The sequence below is a fragment of the Anthonomus grandis genome, chromosome 11 (genome assembly GCF_022605725.1).
Source record: "Anthonomus grandis grandis chromosome 11, icAntGran1.3, whole genome shotgun sequence".
In the NCBI taxonomy this organism is placed as follows: domain Eukaryota; kingdom Metazoa; phylum Arthropoda; class Insecta; order Coleoptera; family Curculionidae; genus Anthonomus; species Anthonomus grandis.
Window position 1 is genome coordinate 23,609,547 of NC_065556.1, and position 21,547 is coordinate 23,631,093.

Sequence of the window (21,547 nt, forward strand, 5' to 3'; positions counted from 1 at the left end):
GTTATGATAGTATATTTATTTTTTTAATGTATAAATACAACTTTGATGTAAAAGTATATGTAGGGATGTTATATTAATTACGATGTTCATTATTGCAATCAAATATATGTTACTTTGGAATACATCAATAAAATTTATTCAATATAATTTTTGTATTTTTGTTATATGCATTTATTTATTTAACATCTTTATAAGGGAATTAAACATTTCAAATTTCCCGCTTTCAAAGATAATGAGGCAATTAGCCGCTATCACGTTACTGTGCTGCAGCATACTCCCGCTACAATTTACACACTCTGTTAATGTCAAACGCATGTGTTGCTACTTGCTTTAGGACTTATGTTTACGACCGAAGAAGAAATCTGTCATTTGTCAACCTAACCTCTAAACAAAACAACGTGTGTCTGTTATGGTTTGAATTGTTTTTACAATTTTTACTAAAATATTCCAAAAATATCGTAATAAACATTGATTGCTTTTAATTAATTATGGAATACTCTAGCAGCGATTCAGAATTAAGTGATAGCGATAGAGAGGTAAGCGATATTTATTGTCTTAAGGAAGTTTTGAGTTAATGAATATTTGGGAGATGTAATGGGTCTTAATCTGAAATCACCTTATTTTGTAGTATGAGGGCCACTGTATCGGAGTCTTTTTAATAAATACTTTGTAGGAAGCTTCGAACTATCGACACTTCAATTTTGTCCACTAGCAGATAAATTACTTCACCTCACCTTCAGGTGTATAACACTTAACACTAGTGTAAGCTTGAGATGCATAGAATTAAAGTCAACCATAACTTTTCTTTGATTAAATAGCGTCATGAATCTTTGAACTAACAATTTCTTTAATTTTTATTTTTCTTTCTGTACAGGGTGGAACTTCAAATTGGCATAAGTTTAGTATAAGAAACTTAGAACATTGAAATTCAATTTTCTAATATTAGAAAGCAATTTTATTTGCTGAAAAACTATTCTGGCTTCACAACCTTTTCATTTGTTCCGTCATCTGGGGTGAATTCGGACAGTAGGGGAGAATTCGGACATAATGTGTTTCTGCGCAAGAATATTCCTGTCAGTAACATTGTTTAGATTTTCACGTCAGTCGACGTTTAGACATGACTAAGTATGCATGTAGTTCATGTATTCACAGTGTAAAAACAATTCAACTTAAGGTGAGTATTCATTTTATATATTAAGGAGAATCCTGTTCATATTCTGGAAGTTCTTTAGGGCACAAGAAGGGGTCAAAAAAAGTCTTAAATATCCAGAAAATTCCTATATATTTGGCTTTTTTTGACCCCTTCTTGTGCCCTATTCATTTTATGACTTCAAATATGTTTATTTTTTGCCTTTTTCTCTATACCATAGAAAGAAACTTCTGGTGGGAGAATTAGAAAATATTTGAATGTGCATTTTTTAACAATAGTTGAAAAGTATTATATAAACAACAGTTTAGCATAAAAACATTATGACATTTGACCTTGGTTTTTTCGTTTAGGGGATTAACTTTAAAATTTGTAACTAGGCGGGGTGAATTCGGACAGCTATGCCACGTAAATATGTGAAGAAACTCGGTGTCCAGTTTATGAACTATACGCCAGAGACCTTGGAACGGGCCCTAGAGGATGTTTGACGGGGCAGAAGGTCTATTCGTGATGCTTCAGAAACCTATATGATTCCGAAATCAACCATCCGCGATAAGCTAAATAAAATAAGCACAGTAAAAAACAAGGTGGGCAAACTGCACTCTCGGCAGAGGATGAGAGATTTTTGGCAGAGGGAATTCAAAAATTTGGTGAATGGGGCTTTCCCCTCACACGATCCGATATATGACATGTTGTCAAGAGCTATTTGGATCGTAAGGGAATGAGGATAGCGAAGTTCCGAGATAATATGCCAGGGAAAGAGTGGTTTTATTGTTTTTTGAATCGAAACAAGCGTCCAACTGAGCGACTCGCACAAAACATTAAACGTGTCAGAGCAAACGTGAATAGAGAAACTATTGTGGAATATTTTTCGAATTTGAGGGACACGTTGGACGGAGTGCCAGATACGAACATCGTCAATTACGATGAAACTAACATGAGTGATGACCCGGGTCGTGTTAAAGTGTTCTGTCGTAAAGGCTCAAAACGAGCGGAGAGCATAATGGATTCAAGTAGAAGCAGCATCTCTATCATGATGGCTATTTCTGCATCTGGCCAATTACTACCACCTTACACAGTTTATAAAGCTACACATTTATATCCCACGTGGGTGGAAGGGGGAGTAGAAGGCGCTTTCTACAACCGTACAAAAAGCGGATGGTTCGACTGGCCCACCTTTGAAGACTGGTTTGATAAGATTGCGTTGCTATATTTGAAAAATCTCCAAGGCCCAAAAATAATAATAGGCGACAATCTGTCAAGCCTTTACATGTTTTTGAGAAATGTGAAAGATTTAATATAAGATTCGCTATTTCCGCTATATTCCAGACATCTTCTTCAACCCTTAGACGACATTTTTTTCCCCATCAAAGAAAAAATGGCGGGCTGCATTAACAGATTGGAAATTACAAAATAAGGGATGTATTCCTAAATCAGAGTTTCCCACAGTTTTTAAAACCACATTAACTTCCATGGAACCTACAATGCAGTAGACCATCAAGTCGGGATTTCGAGCATGTGGAATCTTTCCCTTGAATCCGGAGATAGTGTTAAATAAAATTCCAGTTCCAAACGCTCAGGATGATGTTCCTGATGAATGGTCTGAAACGTGCATTGGCTTACTTCAAGATAAACGATTTACTGAAGAACCGACGCGTAGAAGAGGCAAAAAGCTCAATGTGGCTCCCGGAAAAGCTATACAACATCCAAACAGAAGGATCTCCTCTGCTTCATCAGATTCATCATATGAACTAGATCTGTCAAATGAGGATGAAGCCGATGAATGACTTGATAGTGAAACCGAAAAAGAAAATGAACTTGATGGAGAAAATAATAACGAAGTCCAGGGTGCTTTTGAGGATCCAAAAGCCGCAATTATAACAACTGACACCTTTGTCATAGTAAAATTGAGCAACTTAATTAAAGACAATAAAAAACTATGTCGCCTGTGTCAAGGAAGTTTTGGATCAAGATACATATATCGTTTTTTTTCTGAGAAAGCACGAATCTTCCTCTTCCAAGATGGGAGATTATTATACTTACCCCCAAACTAAAGATGAAAGTGTCATTGAAAGACGTCAACTAACGCTTGTTCTCAGATCTGTAAAAGACGCACGTTAACAAAGTTAACAAAGGAGTTTGCTTTATTTATTTTGTGAACAAATGCTTATGAATATATCTTATGTTTCTCAATTATTGTGTTTTTCTCATATCCAAAAAAATATATTTTTCTCATCTAGAGACGTGGGAAACTTTATATTTTCAATTTTTGTGTCCAACTACACCCCAATGCATGTCAAAATTCGAATATAAGCAAAAAACAATAGGTGTCCAAATTCACCCCACACATAGGGGTGAATTCTCGGATACTATTTAGGTTAAAAAGAATTTATTATTATATTAAGAAATGAGAATTTTTTTTTTCTTGTGTGGTATGAATCGACAAAAGACATAAGAAATTTATGTATTTTTTTGAGATTTTTAAAAAAATAAATGTAGCTGCTATTTGGAAAAATACCGAAAAATCGTCCGAATTCACCCCAGATGATGGTTCTATTACTGTAGTGCCAAAACTCTCTTAACAATTTTTTACACACATTTCTTTACATATTTCAGCTTCAAGAGGCTTTTGCTGAAGGTAAACTCAAACCTGGCTTAAACACAGTACATCAGGCCCCTAAACAGTTTGTAAATAACACAGTAAGTATTAAAGATTATAAATAAACCCAATAAGCGCTCTTAACCATTAAAATCTTAGCAAGCACTAAAGCAAAAATTAGAAGAAATATCGCTTGACCTACCATGGATTGAAAGATTGGACTTTACAAGTGACCAAGCCCCTTTAGCTCCAGAACTAGCGGCTCAGCTACTGGCACACGAACAAAAAAGGGAAAACCAACTTAAAAACAATAAAAAACTGCCACAACTCAAACCTAGTGACGATCCCGTATTGAATGACTTTAAAAGGGAAATGGCTTTTCATAGGCAAGCACAGGCCACCATTCTAGATGCTATACCTAAACTGAAAGCTCTGGGTTTACCCACAAAAAGGTTAGTTTGATTTTTTAAGACAAATTATCTATGAATTGTATATATTATCTATTTTAGGCCTGAAGACTATTTTGCAGAAATGGCAAAGACAGATGAACACATGCAAAAAATCAGAGAGCATTTAATGCAAAAGCAGCAACAACAACAGAGAAGTGAAAGGGTGAAACAGCTGAGGCAACAGAGAAAAGAAGGAAAGATGCTCCAGGTCCAGACAAAACTTCAAAGGGCCCAAGAAAAGAAAGAAATGTTGGACCAAGTGAAAAAATACCGAAAAGGAGTGTCAAAAGACTTGGATTTCTTGGATTCTAAGAAAAGTAAGGCGTTATCTAGGAAAGCTTTGGAAAAAAGGAAAATGAAGGACAGGAAGTTTGGCTTTGGGGGTAAAAAGAAAGGGTTGAAACAAAACACTAAAGAGAGTGCTTCTGATATAAGTGAATACAGGAGACCTAAGCCTGCTAATAAAGGAAAGGGAAATAAACCGGGGAACAAGAATGTTAAGAACAGACCAGGCAAGAATAGAAGAATTAAAGCTAGAAATAAGAAATAAATAATGTTATCCTAATGTTTTTTTAAGTCATTCTCCTAATAAACAAAAATGTTTTAATTTTGTTTGATTTTATTAAAATTAGGCTCTTGTATACATAAAGACTATAATAACAATAATAATAATAAAGTTGTATAATTCTTGCAAGTCTCATCTAGGAGGCATCATTCCTAAAACAATAATTATAAATGACTAAAAGTAAAAAAAGATTAGTTTTAAGTCATACCATTTCCACTTGTAAGTAACCTATACAGCCTTGCATTGTGACTGTTTAACTGCCCCCCTTGAATAATTTCATTCTCATCAATGGATAAATGGCAAAATTTCGAATCGTCATCGATCAATCCATCAATGACGGCCGGCGTTATTTCCGTTATATTGCCGTCCGTTGTCGTCGCATGGCTTTTCTCTAAAATATTCTGGAAATTTTGCTCTTGATTAAGGAAAGTGGGATCCATGGCGGATTTAATTACGACAGACGATTTTTGGACTTCTCTCGAAGATTCTACTTGTGGGTTCGGTGAGCATTTATCCATATTTTCTGAAAGGCTCTTCTTGTACTCTGGAAAATTATAAAGTTTGGTTTTGTGTGACGTGAAAAGAAAAAATTATGCAAGTAAGATGTTTCTTGCCAAACTTGAATTCTCCTTTTAGTCTTTTTATGAGAAACTTTGAAATTAGGTGTTAAAATGGCCATTTAAATTATAAAATCACAACATTTTAAGGTTGTATAGTAACAATTGACGTCCAGTATGAATATTTTAATTAAAATATACTCCAAGAATAATCAAATTGCTGATACATCTCATTCCTGGAAGGTTCATAGAATATATTGGACAATGAGCAGTTTACTAAAATTCTAGGATAATATCATAATTTATATCGATAAAGGGCAAATTCTACTATAATGGAGGGTAGATCCCAGAGGGTTGAGGTTAATAGGCAAATATCCCAAGAATATTTGCCATATCCAAAATTTAAATTCATCACTATGCAGACGAAAATCAGCTTTATACCAGTTTGTCTAAAGAGAGTGGTCCCAGGGTGCTTGAATTGATGAAAAGAAGTTTGAATTCGATCTATAGGTACTTCGGCGTCTTAAGCTTAATTCCAAGATATCTGTAGTAATATATCTTGGTCCACAGAGTGATTGGGGCAATAAGAACTTTAATTTATTGAATAATGAAGAAGTCAAATTGGTCTGTAAATACAAAATTATGAGTTCGATTCAAAGCTGAGATTAAAGAAAAGAAGTAGTTAAGGCTGCATACTATTTTCTTAGAAACGGTTATGTGATAGTTTAGTATTGTCTCACTGTAATTATTATAGTTGATCATATCTTGATGTAGCAAGAAAATACCGACTGAAAAAAATTAAAATTCTTGTATAATGTTAATTTTTTACTTATAATTCTCAGATCATTTCAGCCCAAAGTCTGCTGTTAAAGTGGCTTGTTGTTGAATCCGCACAAATAATACATTTTTCTTATTTCCTGCAAAAGTTACTTAAAAGTCAGAATGTATCAGGGAAAAACTTGTCTTACATGTCATGTTTCAAAGATCATTTTCTTGATTCATTGAAGATTGAGGGAAGATCAACCTCCAGAAGCAACAACCTTTTTAGGACGGTTTTAAAAGAACATCTTCTTAATAAGGTTTGAATTTTAGCTTAGTAGAGCTTAATTTAACAAATACATATATATTTGTTTGGGAGGCTGTTAAACAGATCAATCTAATATTTAAAAAACTTGCTTTATGTTAAGTTTTGTTACATGCTTATATTTATTTTGTTTTATGTACTTTTTATCTTATATTTTATATTATTAAAAACATTTTAGTTGAATGATTAAAAACTGCTCTGTGTTTCCCTTCACAGAGGTAAAAATAAAGGGGTCATCTATTTATTTACATATATTGTGGTATTAGGCATATTTATAAAAATATACTTACTTTCTTTAAACATCATCTCTTTCTCTCCCGCAAATAACGCGGGATGAGCTTTCTTTATATGCTGCAGCAATTTACTTCTTCTAGCGTATTGTCTGTGACACCATTGACAACTTTCCGGATTTGCCGTGGCAGTAACTTTCCTAGCAGTGGTTTTCTCCCTGTAATAAAATTATGTACGATAAATCGTGTAATTAGTAAAGTGTGATTTTTTTGTACCCAGATGAGGTTGGTAAGGGTGCCCCCGGGTGAGCCTTCAAAATATGCATTTTCCGTTTGGTGCCGCTCTTGTAAACTTTATCACAGTATTGACATTGGTATTCTTTCATTGTTTGGAGTATTGGTAAGTTTAATTCGGGTACCGAGTTAGGCCTTACGTCGGGGTGTCTTTTTGCTAAGTGGTTCACCAACATACCTAAAATGTGTTAATTTTTTTGTTTGTTTAAGTTGTATCTGTGATCCATTCGGATTGGAAACACTCCCGTAACACTAGTTCTGTTTTTTTTTAAGGTTTATTCAATATGTGTTCAGATGAGATAATTAAGCAGCTTTTTACAAAATTGCAAGAAAATTTATTGGTGAACTGAATTTAAAAAATTGACATGTTCTCAAAAAATAATAATTATTTTCACAAAAATGTACAACGTACAATTCCCATTCAATTAAGCTAAATAATTGCTAAGACTTCCTGAAATAATTAATGTTTTCAGGCAAATGAAACCTGTATGTACAACAGATTACTTAAGAAACTAACATATTTAATTATTGAAAAAATACCTTAGTAATTTCCATTTATTTATTTTTTTTCCTCTATTTACATAGGGCAGTCGAGCAGAAAAAATCTCTCCTTCAGTTCAAAGCAAATGATTTGTTTTAATATATCAAAAATTCTATCAGTACGTAGAAGTACTAACGGTGCTCCCAGTTTATCTAAGTTTTTTGTGGATTTTTGTTAAACAGTAAAGTTGTGTTTTATCTCTGAATGTATGTAATAATCTATGTTATATGTGTATCATAATTACAGATAGGATTTTATATTTCTTTTTGCCTAAGTCCAAATTCAAGAAAGACAATAGCAAAACCTAGTGTATCAGAAAAAAAGGTAACAAAATACCTGTAGCATTATTACAATAGAGCCATGAAATATGTTGTGCTGATATGATAGACAATATGTCTTTGACAACTTGAAACAAATTGTTCATTCTCTGAACAGTCTGAAACAAGATTTTATCTTAATTTATTCAATAAATTTAATTTTATTGGGTTATTCTCGAGAAAATAGTTTCGGACTTGACAACATACATTGAACAGACCATTCTTGTTTCTAAATTTCAAATTTCAAATGACAGAGATTTTTAGGTGTTGGTGTGGTAGGAGATGGTAGGTGGTGGTGTTAATAGTAACTGGATTTGTAAAGTTTGTAAAAATATATTTCATTCAAGTTGCTTAAAAAGAACAAAACACTATGAAGTTTTAAATGAGAACTTTATACATTGTTCAATTGCATGTAGAGATTTGGCAGTACAGACTAGCGAAGAAGATTAGGGCCTCCGATCATTTACGAGCATTATATTTATTTATTTATTTAACGGTATTCACCAATTTTACAAAAATAAAATAACACAAATACGATGATACGAGATACTAATATTAATACAACTTAAGCTAGATAATAGTAAGACATAAATCAATCAAAGTTACAAATTAATTTAAAGAAACCTGTTAAAGTAACGAGTCACTAAATAATTTAAGAGAACTCCTAAAACTGCTAAAAGAAACGTGCAAGTCAAGACTATACCTATCGAAAGAAAGTTGGATTCTAGTTATAGGATTATGCTGTCCTTAAGAACTACTATCAAAATCTACATAGAAGAGTTTTTTCAGTCTAATCAATTTTTGCGCCCGAAAATTCAGCCTATTTAAAAGATAATCACAATCATGCATGCCAGATATTAATTTAAAAATAAAACACAAGTCTGAATTATTACGCCTTAACTCAAGTGGGTCCAAAGAGAGAACTGACATGACCGACTTATAATCAGTATGACCATTAGCTAATGGAACCTTAAGTTTAAAACAACAATTTCTTAAGAATTTATTTTGGACTTTCTCAATATTTTCAATATGCGATTTATAGAATGGAAACCATACGGAACTAGCATACTCCAAACCAGAACGGACTAACCAACGGTACAGAACTTTATAGATAGAGCATAAGAAGTCTTGACTTCACCTAGTTATAAATCCTAGATTTCTATACGCTTTCTGAACTAACTTTTCAGCATGAGACAAAAATGTCAACTTAGAATCGAAAATTACTCCGAGATCCCTAACTTCCATTACCCTTTTTAAAATAGAGGAACCTATACTATAATCAAACAATGTGAGATTGCGAATTCTTCCAAAAGTTATTGAATAACATTTCGGAACATTTAAATTTAAACCATTAAGGTTGCACCATTCATAGAGATTATGCAAGTCATCCTGTAACAATTGACATTGAACATTAGAATCAATAGACAAAAACAATTTAAAATCTTCAGCAAATAATAAAAATTCACAATTTCTTACAAATAATCTTTTATCATTAACAAAGATTGTAAAAAGCAACGGACCCACATGTGACCCCCGAGGAGCGCCAGATGGCACAGAAAAGCTGCTAGATAAGAAGTTATTAAGCCGTATAGATTGCGATCTACCCAGTAGATAGTCCCTTAGTCAACAAATAACATTTGATCCAAAACCCAAAGCTTGGAGTAGAAGCGCATGATTAACTCTGTCGAACGCCTTCGGAAAATCCGTATAAACAGCATCAACTTATGAACCCTTACCAAAAGCATTAAACAGAAAAAATATATGCTGATCAATATTGTAATTCTGGAGAAAATAACTGATAAAATTTATGAACATAATGCCAGAGCTAAAACAGTTCTTCATAACCTAAATCAATTTCCTAATTTCACATATCCAGGCGAAGGCACCTTAAATTTTTGATAAAATTCATCTGGGCTTATCCTGTTTTAGTTGCAGTTGCTGTACTTTGAAACTCTTTAATCTTCAGACCATGTTCAATTCAATGATGAATACAGAAGGTTTTTTTTTCGCAGAAATTTCAAACATAAGTCATGGTGTTAACTCAGAATCGATTATAACCAGAAGAGATGATGAACGAATACAAGAAAATCTTGTTTAAATATTAACGTTTTTGAAGAAAAGCCATAAAATGATCCAATATGCTATTGACCATCGAGTAGTAAAATAAATTATTGATGACAATTTAAAATCAGAAGTAAGTGAAGAGAAACGTGATGGCCAATCGCTGGTAAAATTCAATATTGTAAATCAATGTTTGTACTAAGTTAATAAAAGAATGTTGGTACGCTTAGTAAAATAAGTATATTTTAATAATTGCAGATACTCATTCTAAAACTGATCGAAAAGAGATACTTTAGTGGCGGGTTAAAGATTAGGGTAAAAAAAATCGTAAAACATTATTGGAATAAAATTCCAGATAGTAAAATATCCTGGGTTAAATTTGTCAATATATAGTCTCAATAGCTACGTTTACAACGCGTGTACAATCGTGTACGATCTATTAGATCCATGGATCAAATGGAAGATTATTTTTATTTCGTACAGCCCTGTTTACAAGGATTGATTTTGAGGGTTAAATTAGTGCAGGATTATCTCTAGGATCAAAATGTCAGTTAGAGGAGTTTATCAGTTTAGACGAAGAATTATAGGACATAACCTCTAAATTTTTAAGTGTTATTGTTGTTTAAAAATAATAAAAATAAACTAATCAATTTCTTTAAAGGTTTACGCTGGTCCTTCTCTTCCGCTTGTTCTTATTTCTTATTTTTGTACACAAAAATAAAACCCTCCTAAGCTAACATCCAAAAAGATGTCAAACTTGTCATTTCGGTACTTCCAAACAGGATTCGATTTACACCGAAAAAATAGTCCTCGTGAAGTCATTTGATCCAAGTATTAAATATTTGGTACTCGCGGTGGAAACGTAGCTAATGACTTGAAGTTGATATCTATCTTCTAATATAAAGACACGATATTAATAAGTGTTAATATTTTTCCTTACTTTTACATATTTATGGAAAGATGTAAAACCGTTGTATGCAAAATTGAAAAAACTTATCGCAAAATTTAAGGCACTTATTAAATTACTATGAAAAGTCAATGCATGGACTCGTGAAAATTAAAGAGGAGAGCATATTGAGCTAACGAAAACGAATCCTGAGGTAGTACGAACGTGAAAATCTCTGACAAATCATTTTTTGAAATTAGTAGTAACTCTAAATCAGAACTTTTTATCACTTTTATATCTTCGGATAATTAGCTGAAACAGCTGTATGCAGAACTGAAAGAAATAGTCCTACAGCTCACGAAACTTAGCTTTTAAAGTCACGTTTTTTTGACATGTACTACAAGGCCAAAGTAAAGAGGACATTGAAGGAAAGTTTGCAGTAAATAAAAAAAAAGATCAAAGCAGAATAGCGCAGAAAGTCGGCTCAGCTGTGTGAAGAACCTGAAATCAGATTTTCATCAATTCACAAGGATAGAACTGCTGAAAATGTTATAAAATTTCACTAAAAAAAGGTAGAACCTGAAGAGATAATGAACATGGAGAATTTTTCTACAAAAATTAAATCTTCTGGTAAAGATTTTTCTTGAAAATAGTGGTGAAGCTAAGTTACCTCTTTATAATTTTACTCGCTTTTACATGCCAAGGCGAACAAGTTAATTCACTATATATAAAACTAAAAAGACCCTACTCAAAACCAGAAAAACTTGTCCGCTTACTATGACAATAATTGTCATAACAGTATTTTAAATACTTTGTTCAGGATAGTTTTTTGTGTCTTCTTTTAGCGGCAAATTTTGTCCAGTAGTAGATGTTTCTCATTTAAAAAAGTAAACTATTTACAGGGGTGTTTCCAATCGAAATGAGCAACTGCACTTTTTTTAGTAAGGAAGAATTTTCAATTTTTCGTAGACAACTTAGAAAAACTCTGTATAGCAAAAAAATTAATTCAAATTATCAATAAAGGGATTGGATTAATCAATAAATCATTCTCAGGACATAAACTTTTAAAAGTTTAATTGCTCTTTATTATTTCCATCAATTTTAATATAAAATCCTGAAAATGATTTAGTAATAAATTGAAACGTCGACAACTGAACGTTCCATCAAAACAATACATCAAATTACCTCTTCTTTTAAATCCAATCAAGCAGGAGTGACATTTATAAATAAACCGATGAAAATCCTTCGGTTCATTCGCTTTTTTCTTCACGTGACCGTCCTTCCTCGGGTTCAATCTTACCGAACTCTTCCCGTACATCGTCCTTTGCATGTGCATTTTCTTAATATGATCCGCCAACTTATCCTTCCTCTTAAATTGCTTCCCGCAATCCGCGCATAAGAACTCCTTATGATCCGAGTGCTTCAGCATATGCTTTTTCAAGAACGGTTGCGTCTTAAATATCTTAGGGCAGTCCGGACATTTAATTTTCCTCTCCGTGTGGACTTTCATGTGTCTCCTGATCATCGAATACTTTTGAAATGTCCTGCTGCATACGGGACACGAATAAGTGTTGTTTTGTGCGTGAGTGGGAAAGTGATTTTTCAAGTGTAATATTTGATCGAACGTCTCGCGGCATATGGGACATTCGTATCGGTTTTCTCCAGGCTTTAGGTGGCCCCTGGCATGTACGGCCATGCCTGCGGTCGTTAAAAAACGCTTGTTGCAATCTTTGCATTGTAACGGTTTGGTTTCGTTGGACTCGTGGCACAACATGTGTTTCTAGAAATATTAAATGGTAAAGAAATTATCGGGAAATAGGACAGCAAAAAAGGAAGTTTTTAGTTATCAAGCAGAGTCTGTTTTAATATTTATTAGGAGATCATCAGGCGAAAGAAGTCATGAATAAACTAATCCTGATTGTTTACGATTCTTTGACTCTAATATTTTACCAATTAATATGTAGAAAACTACGTAGTGTTTTTTAATTTGTATCGTTTATGATAAGTTTTAATTTAAAGAAAGGAAACCATTGTTTTGTCTCTGTAATGAAGAGAACATACTTTCTTTTCTAAATTTATTTAGAACCCTTTAAAGAGAATAAGATGGAACTTTACGTCTAGCAATATCTTGTAGCATGAAGGCATTCACAAAGCCTTAATAAAAGTATAAATTAATATATACGGAGACTGAAAACAGAAGAAAAATACATATACACAAAAAGTCATTATAAAAAGCATACAAATAGTAAATAGAAAAATACTGGTAAACGTAAAGGTAAGCTAAAAACTGATATTTGCGGATTAAGGGGTTGATAAGATTTTAATGTTTCAATACTGTTTTAGGTATTTATTCTATAAGTCATTTTGAGATTCTTCTAGATATTAAAACTCATTCTTGTTCTAGATTTTTTTATTTTGTTATTTTACTCTCTACATTATAATCTTCCAGAAATTGGAAATACTTTCTCGCAATTTCCAGACTTTTGAGAGCGATTTTGCAATATCTTTTGACTTAATTCTTAGGGTCTTCTAGGAGTCTTTTTTCATCTTATATTAATATAATCATATTATATTTAAAGTTGTTTTTAAAGTCTGTCAGGCATTTGCTCTAAATTTTGTCTCCCAGGAATTTTTAACAGTTTTGTGGCGTTTGAAGTGATTTTCCATTTTACTTTAAGAATTTTAAATATCTTCTAGAGAAGGAATTTTCTTTTGTATGCTTTTAGAGTTGGCGTTTTATAGTTGGCTTTAGAGAGGCTCTTAGGCGTAGTTTTTAATTTTTTTCAGGCATTTTATATTTGTCCTATATAGATAGTTTTAATAATCATTTCAAAGCAACATCAAAAAGCAAAAAATGACAGCTTTCAAGAAGTGCATAATAATGCATATAAAAAAGTCATAATTCATAAAATTACAAACACACCAATAAAAAATACATTAATATAAACCACATATTGCCTTTGCTATTAACCATTAAAATCGTATAGATAAAATAACACAGTAAACTAGTATTTAGCCTTGTATGTAGCTGATTTTACTGGACTTCCAAATTTAAACATATGTACAGTAGTGGAAAAATGTAGAGCAACATTTAATAAGTTGCTAAAATAAAATATTAGATGATGACTTTTAGCATAAAATTTCTGTAGATAAAAACATATGGTACTTATAAATGGTTTGCCAATAAAAACTGTTAATTCTAATCTCGTTTTACCAAGGGACACAAAAAAGAATACTTCAGAGTGGAAAAAAGTAAAGCAACATTTTTGAAATATTTCTCAAATCATGCAAAATTTTTGACTTAGTATTAGTTTAAACTGATAAGTTGACGGTATTTGGCTGCTTAAGATGCCTCGCGGTAAACATTTATCTGTCGATATTAAAAATAGAATTGTTGATTTATACAAAAGTGGTCAAAAGCAAATTGCTATTGCAAAGACATTTAGGTTACATAGATCTATCGTGTCTCGTATAATTAAGCAGTTTCATATAAATAGCGATTTATATATATTTATATAGCTGTTAAGAAAAAGTCAGGGAGACGTAGAAAAACCACTCCATATACCGATAAACAAATTATTAAAATTACTAAAAATGAGCCTTTTCTGGGATCCAATAAGATAAAGCACCGCATATCCGAAGGGCTTGGAGTAAACGTGACTTCGAGGACGGTGAGAAATAGACTAATAGAGGCCAAGTTATTTGCCAGCCAAGTTATTTTCCAGAAGACCTGCCAAAAAACCGCTGCAGTCAAAAAAAAATAAACGATCCCGTTTAAGTTTTGCCAAAACGCATCTACATTATACAGAGCATGATTGGAAAAAGGTAATCTGGGTAGTCCATAAAAGGTAATCCAAGTTTTGTTTGTTCAAAAGTGATGGAATTGTGTATGTTAAACGCCCTGTCAATGAAAGACTCAACCCCAAGTATACCTGTCCAACAGTGAAACATGGTGGTGGAGCAGTAATGGTTTGGGGATGCTTTTCGGGCTATGGTATGGGCCCCCTGTATAAAATAGAAGGTATAATGGACCGGTTTCAATATAAGAACCTATTAGAGAGCCAAATGATTCCATATGCTGATAATACTATGCCTTTAAGACATTTATTTCAACAGGACAACGATCCCAAGCATTCTTCTCGGTTCGTAAAAACTTGGTTCAGAAAGGAAAACATTAATGTAATGGAATGATCTTCACAATCCCCTGATATCAATCCAATTGAGAATCTGTGGGACATTTTAGATTCCAAAATCAGAGGAAAATCTTATAAAAATAAGCAAGAATTGTTTGAAGCATTGAAGGAAGCATGGGTGAATATGGATCCAGGGATTATTTATAAGCTAATAAGATCTATGCCAAAACGTTGTGAAGATGTAATTAAGAATAACGGGTACTTTACAAAATATTAACTAACTAAAAACGAATATTAAAAAATGTTGCTTTACTTTTTTCTACCTAAAAAATAATTTTTTAATACAAAAATACTAAGGACAAGGAAACATGTTTTTTTTTCTTAATATTAAATTGCTTGTGTACTAATAAATTACTGGAATTAATTTTACTTCTGGTTTACATTCACTGCTTGAAAAAATAAAATATTTTCAAATGTTGCTCTACTTTTTTCCACTACTGTATGTCAGTAAATAGGTGAGTAAATTTAGATGTCTCCATTTACTCCCGTCAGTTGTAGCAACAAATTTATGGTTTAGCTTCACTAAAAGTGACGGGTGATCTGTTCCCGCCCCCACCTTGGAGAAGCACAGTAAACTTGTTTTATTCTAATTCAATTTAAGAAAATTAATGTGGCCCCACCCTGCGACATCACTTAATGGATAAAACCATTTGTAGACCAACTAGCAAACATCACAGAACATATCATCGACATATTGATAAACTAAACCATTCCGGGGTTTAACTTCGAGATCGTTACATACAAAAAGAAATAGCACCGATCCCAGAATCGCCACTTTTGCATTAAACGCTCACGATTCAGTGTATCAAAGGCCTTTGAGAAGTAAAAATACATCCTTTTTTCAGCAAGATCGAGCCCGTCCCACTATGCTTTACCCGTTCGCAATAATCTAGATGAAGTTTTTCTAAATCGAGGTAGAGGGTTCATTGAGTGGCCACCCAGATCGCCAGATTTAACTCTCCTCGATTACTTTTTATGGGGATACTTAAAACGTAAAGTGTATGTCACTAAACAAGCGAGTTTAGGAAAGTTAGAAATATTACTCCAGATGTCACTGACAACGTTCAAAAAGAATTTTTAAATCGTCTTGGTTATTGTCAGGTTGTTAACGGTGCTCAATTCGAACATTTAATTTAGATAGGTATTTCTTTAATTTTACATTTTATCATAATTTTTCGTTCAAAATTGCTATTCATTGGTACCATATCCTTTGTAAAAAAATGCAATAATGCATGCATAGTATTTTCTTTCATTCTTATATCCATTTAAATCAACCTCTGAACCTGTGATCTTGTAGTTTATATAAAAATCCTTCACAAAAATGAGCATGTTTTTTTATTTCTTTACCCACCGAATCTTTAGATTTCACTCTGCCTGACAAATTGAAAAAATTATACAAAAATCATAAGAAATTATTTTTTTAAATGCAGTGTACTTTTCTTGTATCCCTCGATAATTATAAATATCTACCCATAATTTAATCCGTAAGAAAGATTTAAACTGACGGACGTTATTAATAATAAAGGATCTTTTTTTTTACAAATTTACTAGGTATAATGATTTTAACAATCTGCGTACAATAATCATATAGGTCTGTAAAGTACGACTGAATGAAAATATCACTAATTAGAAAATTTGTACATCATTATCCATCTGAGTATTTGACCCCAGTCTAGTTCTTGTGGTGTTTTTTTAGGGAGATCATTGATTCAATGACCTAATGGAGGCATTGGCATGAGATTAAAAAGCTAAGTCGCAAAATATTAAAAAGAGGAACAAAATATCACACGAAATAGACACAAGCCTAATTTAAATATCAATATATCTAAAGTAATTCATAAAAAAGTAATGAGAAATATTTTTAGAGGTGTATTATTCAGAGCCAATAATTAGGAAAGATCTGAATACCAAATAATAAATAACGTAATTACGGTATGTGGTCTTGATATTGTAATGAGTATCTTTTCCTTTGTAAGTTTCTATTTACTGATGTGGCTAATAAAATATGCCCATTTTTATCCTGTTGAAAAGTCAAGAATTGTATAGCAATACTCAAGAAAACACAATTGGTACTTACTTGCAACCTAAGAGAGTGACCAAACCACTTATGACAAATATGACATTTAATTTTCAAATCTTTAGTAATATCCCTCGATATGGAGTGAGAGGCGACGTGGTGCACCAGCTGTTTTCTGGTGGGAAATTTCTTTTGACACTGCGGACATACGTGGTTCGGATGGTCCAGCGGTAGTTCAGGGTCGTGTTCCAGTTTATGTATGTTTAGGAGGGCCGGTGCCTTGTAGCACATGCCACAAACGTTACATTGGCAATACCTTGAAATAAGAAATCAAGATTGTTGTTCCAGTAATGCAGCAGTTTATTACAAAACTACGTAAAAAAACTATACTTTTAATTAGGAGGCTTAAAGTTTAATATACAGTTTGCCTTACTTATGTATAGTAAACTGCTCTCCACAATCGGTCCCGACAAACTGGTGCTGGTGTACCAAATGCTTTTTTAACGTTAAGTAACTTATATTAGGGGCAAACAGCCTCTGGCAAATGTTACACTCCACAACGTCTTGATCAGATTGTATCCGATTGGTTTTCTTATATTTTCGTTTAAAGTTTTTCGCATCCTCGTCCTGCATGGCGAAGTGCTTTTCCAATTCCTCCGAGATGCCAAACATTTCCGAACATTCGAAACCGCTCCACTTTTTTCGTTCGTTTTTCTGTTGCGGTTTTAGAACCGGCAAATTGTATCGGGTGGCATAAGAAGCACTGTAACCCACCTAAAAAAACCTTTTCATCACTAATATATTTCTTTTTAAACAGTTTCCATACTTTAAGTTCTTCTTTTGGCTTGATATCTCTCATTGCTGTAAAAAACACCCCGTTACCCTCCTGCGTTATTATTAAATTTTGTTCTTCATAAGTATTCGCATGCCTTACAAAGCACATCCAGTTTGAATTATCTGAAATGGCATTTTGTAAAATTATAAACTGCTGTTAAAAGACTTTCATCTGTCATACTTTCATCTGAAGTATCTATCACATAAGAGTCAGTCTTCAAGGTCATAAAATATTTATAATTGTTCTTATTCTCTTCACTAAAGAGGTTTAAAGCTCCCTTTAAGGGTCCGAATTGGGAGCTTTTAGGTATTAGTTTTTTTGCTAGTACGGCATTGTCTAAAAAATGCGTGAATTTTTAAATTAAATCGGGTTTTTCAGCAATTCACTCACTTACCTTCCTGGATTTTAACGATCAACAGGTGTGATTCTGGTAAAGAGGCTCTGGCCATGGACAAAATAGGCTTGTCGGTGATACTGTAGACACGGGATACTACAAAATATCTTATTTTTTGATTGACGTCCTATAAATATTTAACTAATCTCAAATATTACTTTTCAGTCAGACTTTTAAATGTTTTGAATTTTAAATCTTTGGAATTTGCTCAAAGTGTAATAATAAGGTAAATGCAGAAGAGCTTGACTTCTGCATGGATTCTGAAGAATATTGAAGAATTTAGACCAGAGGCAAAAAAATCTTAATTATTGCTTAACAGTTGTATTAATTGAATTATAGAACAGCTGGAGAAATATACAATTTACTGCTTAGGGATAACACTGCAATTATAGTTAGTGATGATCGGGACAGCAGAGAGATGGATTGTACTTTGCTTTTATTGAATACTGATAAAACACTCACTTTCTCCACATACTCTTTCTGATATGTAATATATGATTATCAATGTGTAGATTAATGTTTGAATTGGAAGGAAGATATTAATTATGTAACTGCAAATATCAGAAAAATTTGTTTGTAACTAAAATCTAGTGCCAACATATTTGGAAATGCAGACTCATCAATATTATGAAAATTAAATATAGCACTTAAATCAATACAGTGAATACTAAAGTGATGTTATTCAATTGGAAAATACCTAGTGATCTTGTTTCTAAGAAAAAATAGCTTATCTACAACCCAAATATAAATTTAAATCAATATTAAGGTTTGTTGTACAAAAACTGCTATGTCAATGCTATGCATAGGTAAAATTGAGCTGCAAAACCCAAATCATAGTCTTCAAAATCATTGAACATGCATTTATTTTATAATGACAGATCGATATTGAAATAATGCTAGTTTGCCTTAAATTTGTATTAGAAAGGACAATGGTAATACTTGAGAACAAAACTTGGAAAAAAGATCCAAATAACAACTAATTATATATAAAAAAAAACATTTTAAACCAAACTGCACTTACATAAATGCTCCTCCTCACTAACACTATCTATCACTTCTTTACATTGGTTCCTAGTGAGTCTTCGGCATGGATCCTCACAGTTGCTCCTATTTGATAATGAGTCAATGTAATTTTTAATAGCCTCCTCATTTACTGATGTCACAATGGTGGAATTCAGATTTTCACTAGTTTCAGGGTTTAGAGTGCTATCGTTATCAAGTGAGGTAAGGCTAGGATTAAAAGTGGTTGAATTTATGTCTAGCAATTGCTGATTGTTTTCCAGGCAGCTCTCTACCAGGATATCCTGAGCATTCACACTGTATGATATACCTTAAATTAAAAAGCTGTATTTTTATTGTTTTTAATAAATAATATTTGCCAGTTTAAAATTACCTGTTGTGTGGTCAGTTATTAACAGTTCCACCTCTTGCTGATCCCCATCAGTCATTAATTGCATTTCATGAGCCTCAGTAATATTATTTTCTTCATTAATCATTTGTAGATACTGGTTTTCTTCTGAACTGCACAGTACATTATTGATCTCGGATGATAGTGTGCTCTGAGTATTAATATTTTGGTCAAAATCTTTGGGTTCTGAGTGATCATCTGAGACATATCGGTGGATAACTATTGGTGCAATAGAGTTTTGACTTTGTTCATATTGAACAGGACTATACCGGGCTGCAGAGCTCATATTTGGATCTAGAGGGCTTACACATGGAGTCTGAAATTCTGAAAATGAGTCTTGGGGAATTTGTTCTGGTACTGGTGTGCTAGAATCTATTTCATTGTTTTTCAGATATTCAACCTAAAAAGAATAAAATAAACTTTTAGTGGGGCCAAAGATTTTTATGCCTATTATATAGTCTTACTGCAATATATAGGAGAGTGCTGTTATTAATAGTATCATCAGGGTTGCTCCAATTTGTTATGTTATTGGTGGGGATTTGTGCCGGGGGAATGTTTTCATCTTTGGTGTTGTCCATTTTCAGCTAAAATAATTAGGAAATTATAACTATTGCTGTGGTTTGTAGTAGTTATTTTGTTACCGATAAGACATGCAGTGGAGCACTAATGTCTTCCTCCTTGGAAGCCCAATTATTTAGTATTATAGAGTCTAGTTGAAAATTTTCATCTACCGTTTTCTCCTGTTCTTCCATATTGTTAAATAGGTGCTGCCATTGAAGAGAGATATTTTTAGAACTAGTTTATTTGTTTACAGCTAACCATTTACCAATTATAATATATCCCACAAAAATAGTTAAAGCACAAATACATAAATGAAAACAAATTTTTTCCTTCATTATTTAAAAAATGAAGCACAATAACAGCATACTCTTTTTATATAGGATACCTATGTTGTTTTACATATAAACATTTAAATTTGTTTAAAAAAACCATTTATTGAATTTTTTAGTCAAGACCAAATGACAAGGGACAATTCCACTACATGGATATTATAAAAGTATCTGGTGGGGTTAAAATGTTGGAGATGTAACATTTCGGCTGCCTTTATTGCTGATTCATGTAAAATTGAATATGATGTGTATAGCTTTTATCAAGCAAATTTAAAGAGGTGTGTAAACAACAAGGTATGTTTCCTTTTATCTCTCTACAAAAATACAGTGTTAACTTAATGTGAATTTAAGTTTTGAAATGTTGGGAAATGATGAGTTTAATGACCTGTGTAATCAAAAAGTCATATAATATTTGAATTTGAACTAATTGAGAAACAGTACCAGTAGTCGAATAATGTCATAATTAATCCTATGGAGGGAAACAACCTAATGCAGAAAGTATATATCAATTCAGATCCACTTATATTCATTATCCTCTCTCAGATAACCAACCTTAAATACCACCACAAAAACTATTCTGCACACTCCACTCAAAAAAGGAATTTAAATCTTTCTGAAGGTATTTAGCACAGTGTAATATTGTATTGATCTTTTTTTAACTCTCTTAGCGGCACCTTTTAGGGGCTCACTGGAGCACTATCTAAAGCTATAGCCAGTTTTTCTTGAGTCACCCTGTATAGGATTTTGCACTTACCTAAAATCAAATTGGTCCCAGTATTAGTATTTTAATAAGAAATTTTCTACCTTATTCTTATCGATTTTTGTCATGAATATTTTTTTGGCTTTTTATTAACAAAAACAATGTAACATGTAATGAACCCGAAAAACGGCAGACTTTTTAAAAATATTAATGCCATTAAAGGTTGTTGATCTGGAAAACAGCTGATACATGTCAAAGAGTGATGACATAAGGTTTTGGTCTTGACGTTTGCGGCTGTAGGGAAATAGCAACAAAATTTGCAGGACAGAACTAAGGAGTACTTTTTTCCATAATTTGTAAACTCGTGAAGTAACATACCT

The 21,547-nt window shown here is 32.7% G+C and overlaps 2 protein-coding genes across 3 annotated transcripts; one reads left to right on the top strand and one right to left on the bottom strand.

The window, feature by feature from the left end:
- The first annotated feature begins 376 nt into the window (after window positions 1–376).
- LOC126742240 (probable rRNA-processing protein EBP2 homolog) lies at window positions 377–4,803 on the top strand. Its single transcript, XM_050448865.1, has 4 exons — window positions 377–536; window positions 3,764–3,847; window positions 3,906–4,198; window positions 4,256–4,803. Exons 1-4 carry the CDS (start codon window positions 489–491, stop codon window positions 4,743–4,745), a joined length of 915 nt encoding a protein of 304 aa, XP_050304822.1. The 5' UTR covers window positions 377–488; the 3' UTR covers window positions 4,746–4,803.
- Window positions 4,797–21,411, bottom strand: LOC126742238 (PR domain zinc finger protein 10-like). 2 transcript variants are annotated; one of them, XM_050448863.1, is made up of 15 exons: window positions 21,272–21,411; window positions 20,219–20,344; window positions 20,042–20,161; window positions 19,563–19,977; window positions 19,191–19,499; window positions 18,170–18,265; window positions 17,956–18,111; window positions 17,767–17,897; window positions 17,374–17,714; window positions 17,001–17,256; window positions 11,916–12,510; window positions 6,908–7,103; window positions 6,692–6,849; window positions 4,969–5,304; window positions 4,797–4,912 (listed from the first exon to the last, which is right to left on the bottom strand). In XM_050448863.1, the coding sequence occupies exons 1-15, from the start codon at window positions 21,293–21,295 to the stop codon at window positions 4,893–4,895; spliced, it is 3,279 nt and encodes a 1,092-aa protein (XP_050304820.1). In that variant the 5' UTR covers window positions 21,296–21,411; the 3' UTR covers window positions 4,797–4,892. The 2 variants fall into 2 exon arrangements, with proteins under 2 accessions (XP_050304820.1, XP_050304821.1); XM_050448864.1 differs by having other exon boundaries at window positions 21,222–21,403.
- Window positions 21,412–21,547: the final 136 nt, after the last annotated feature.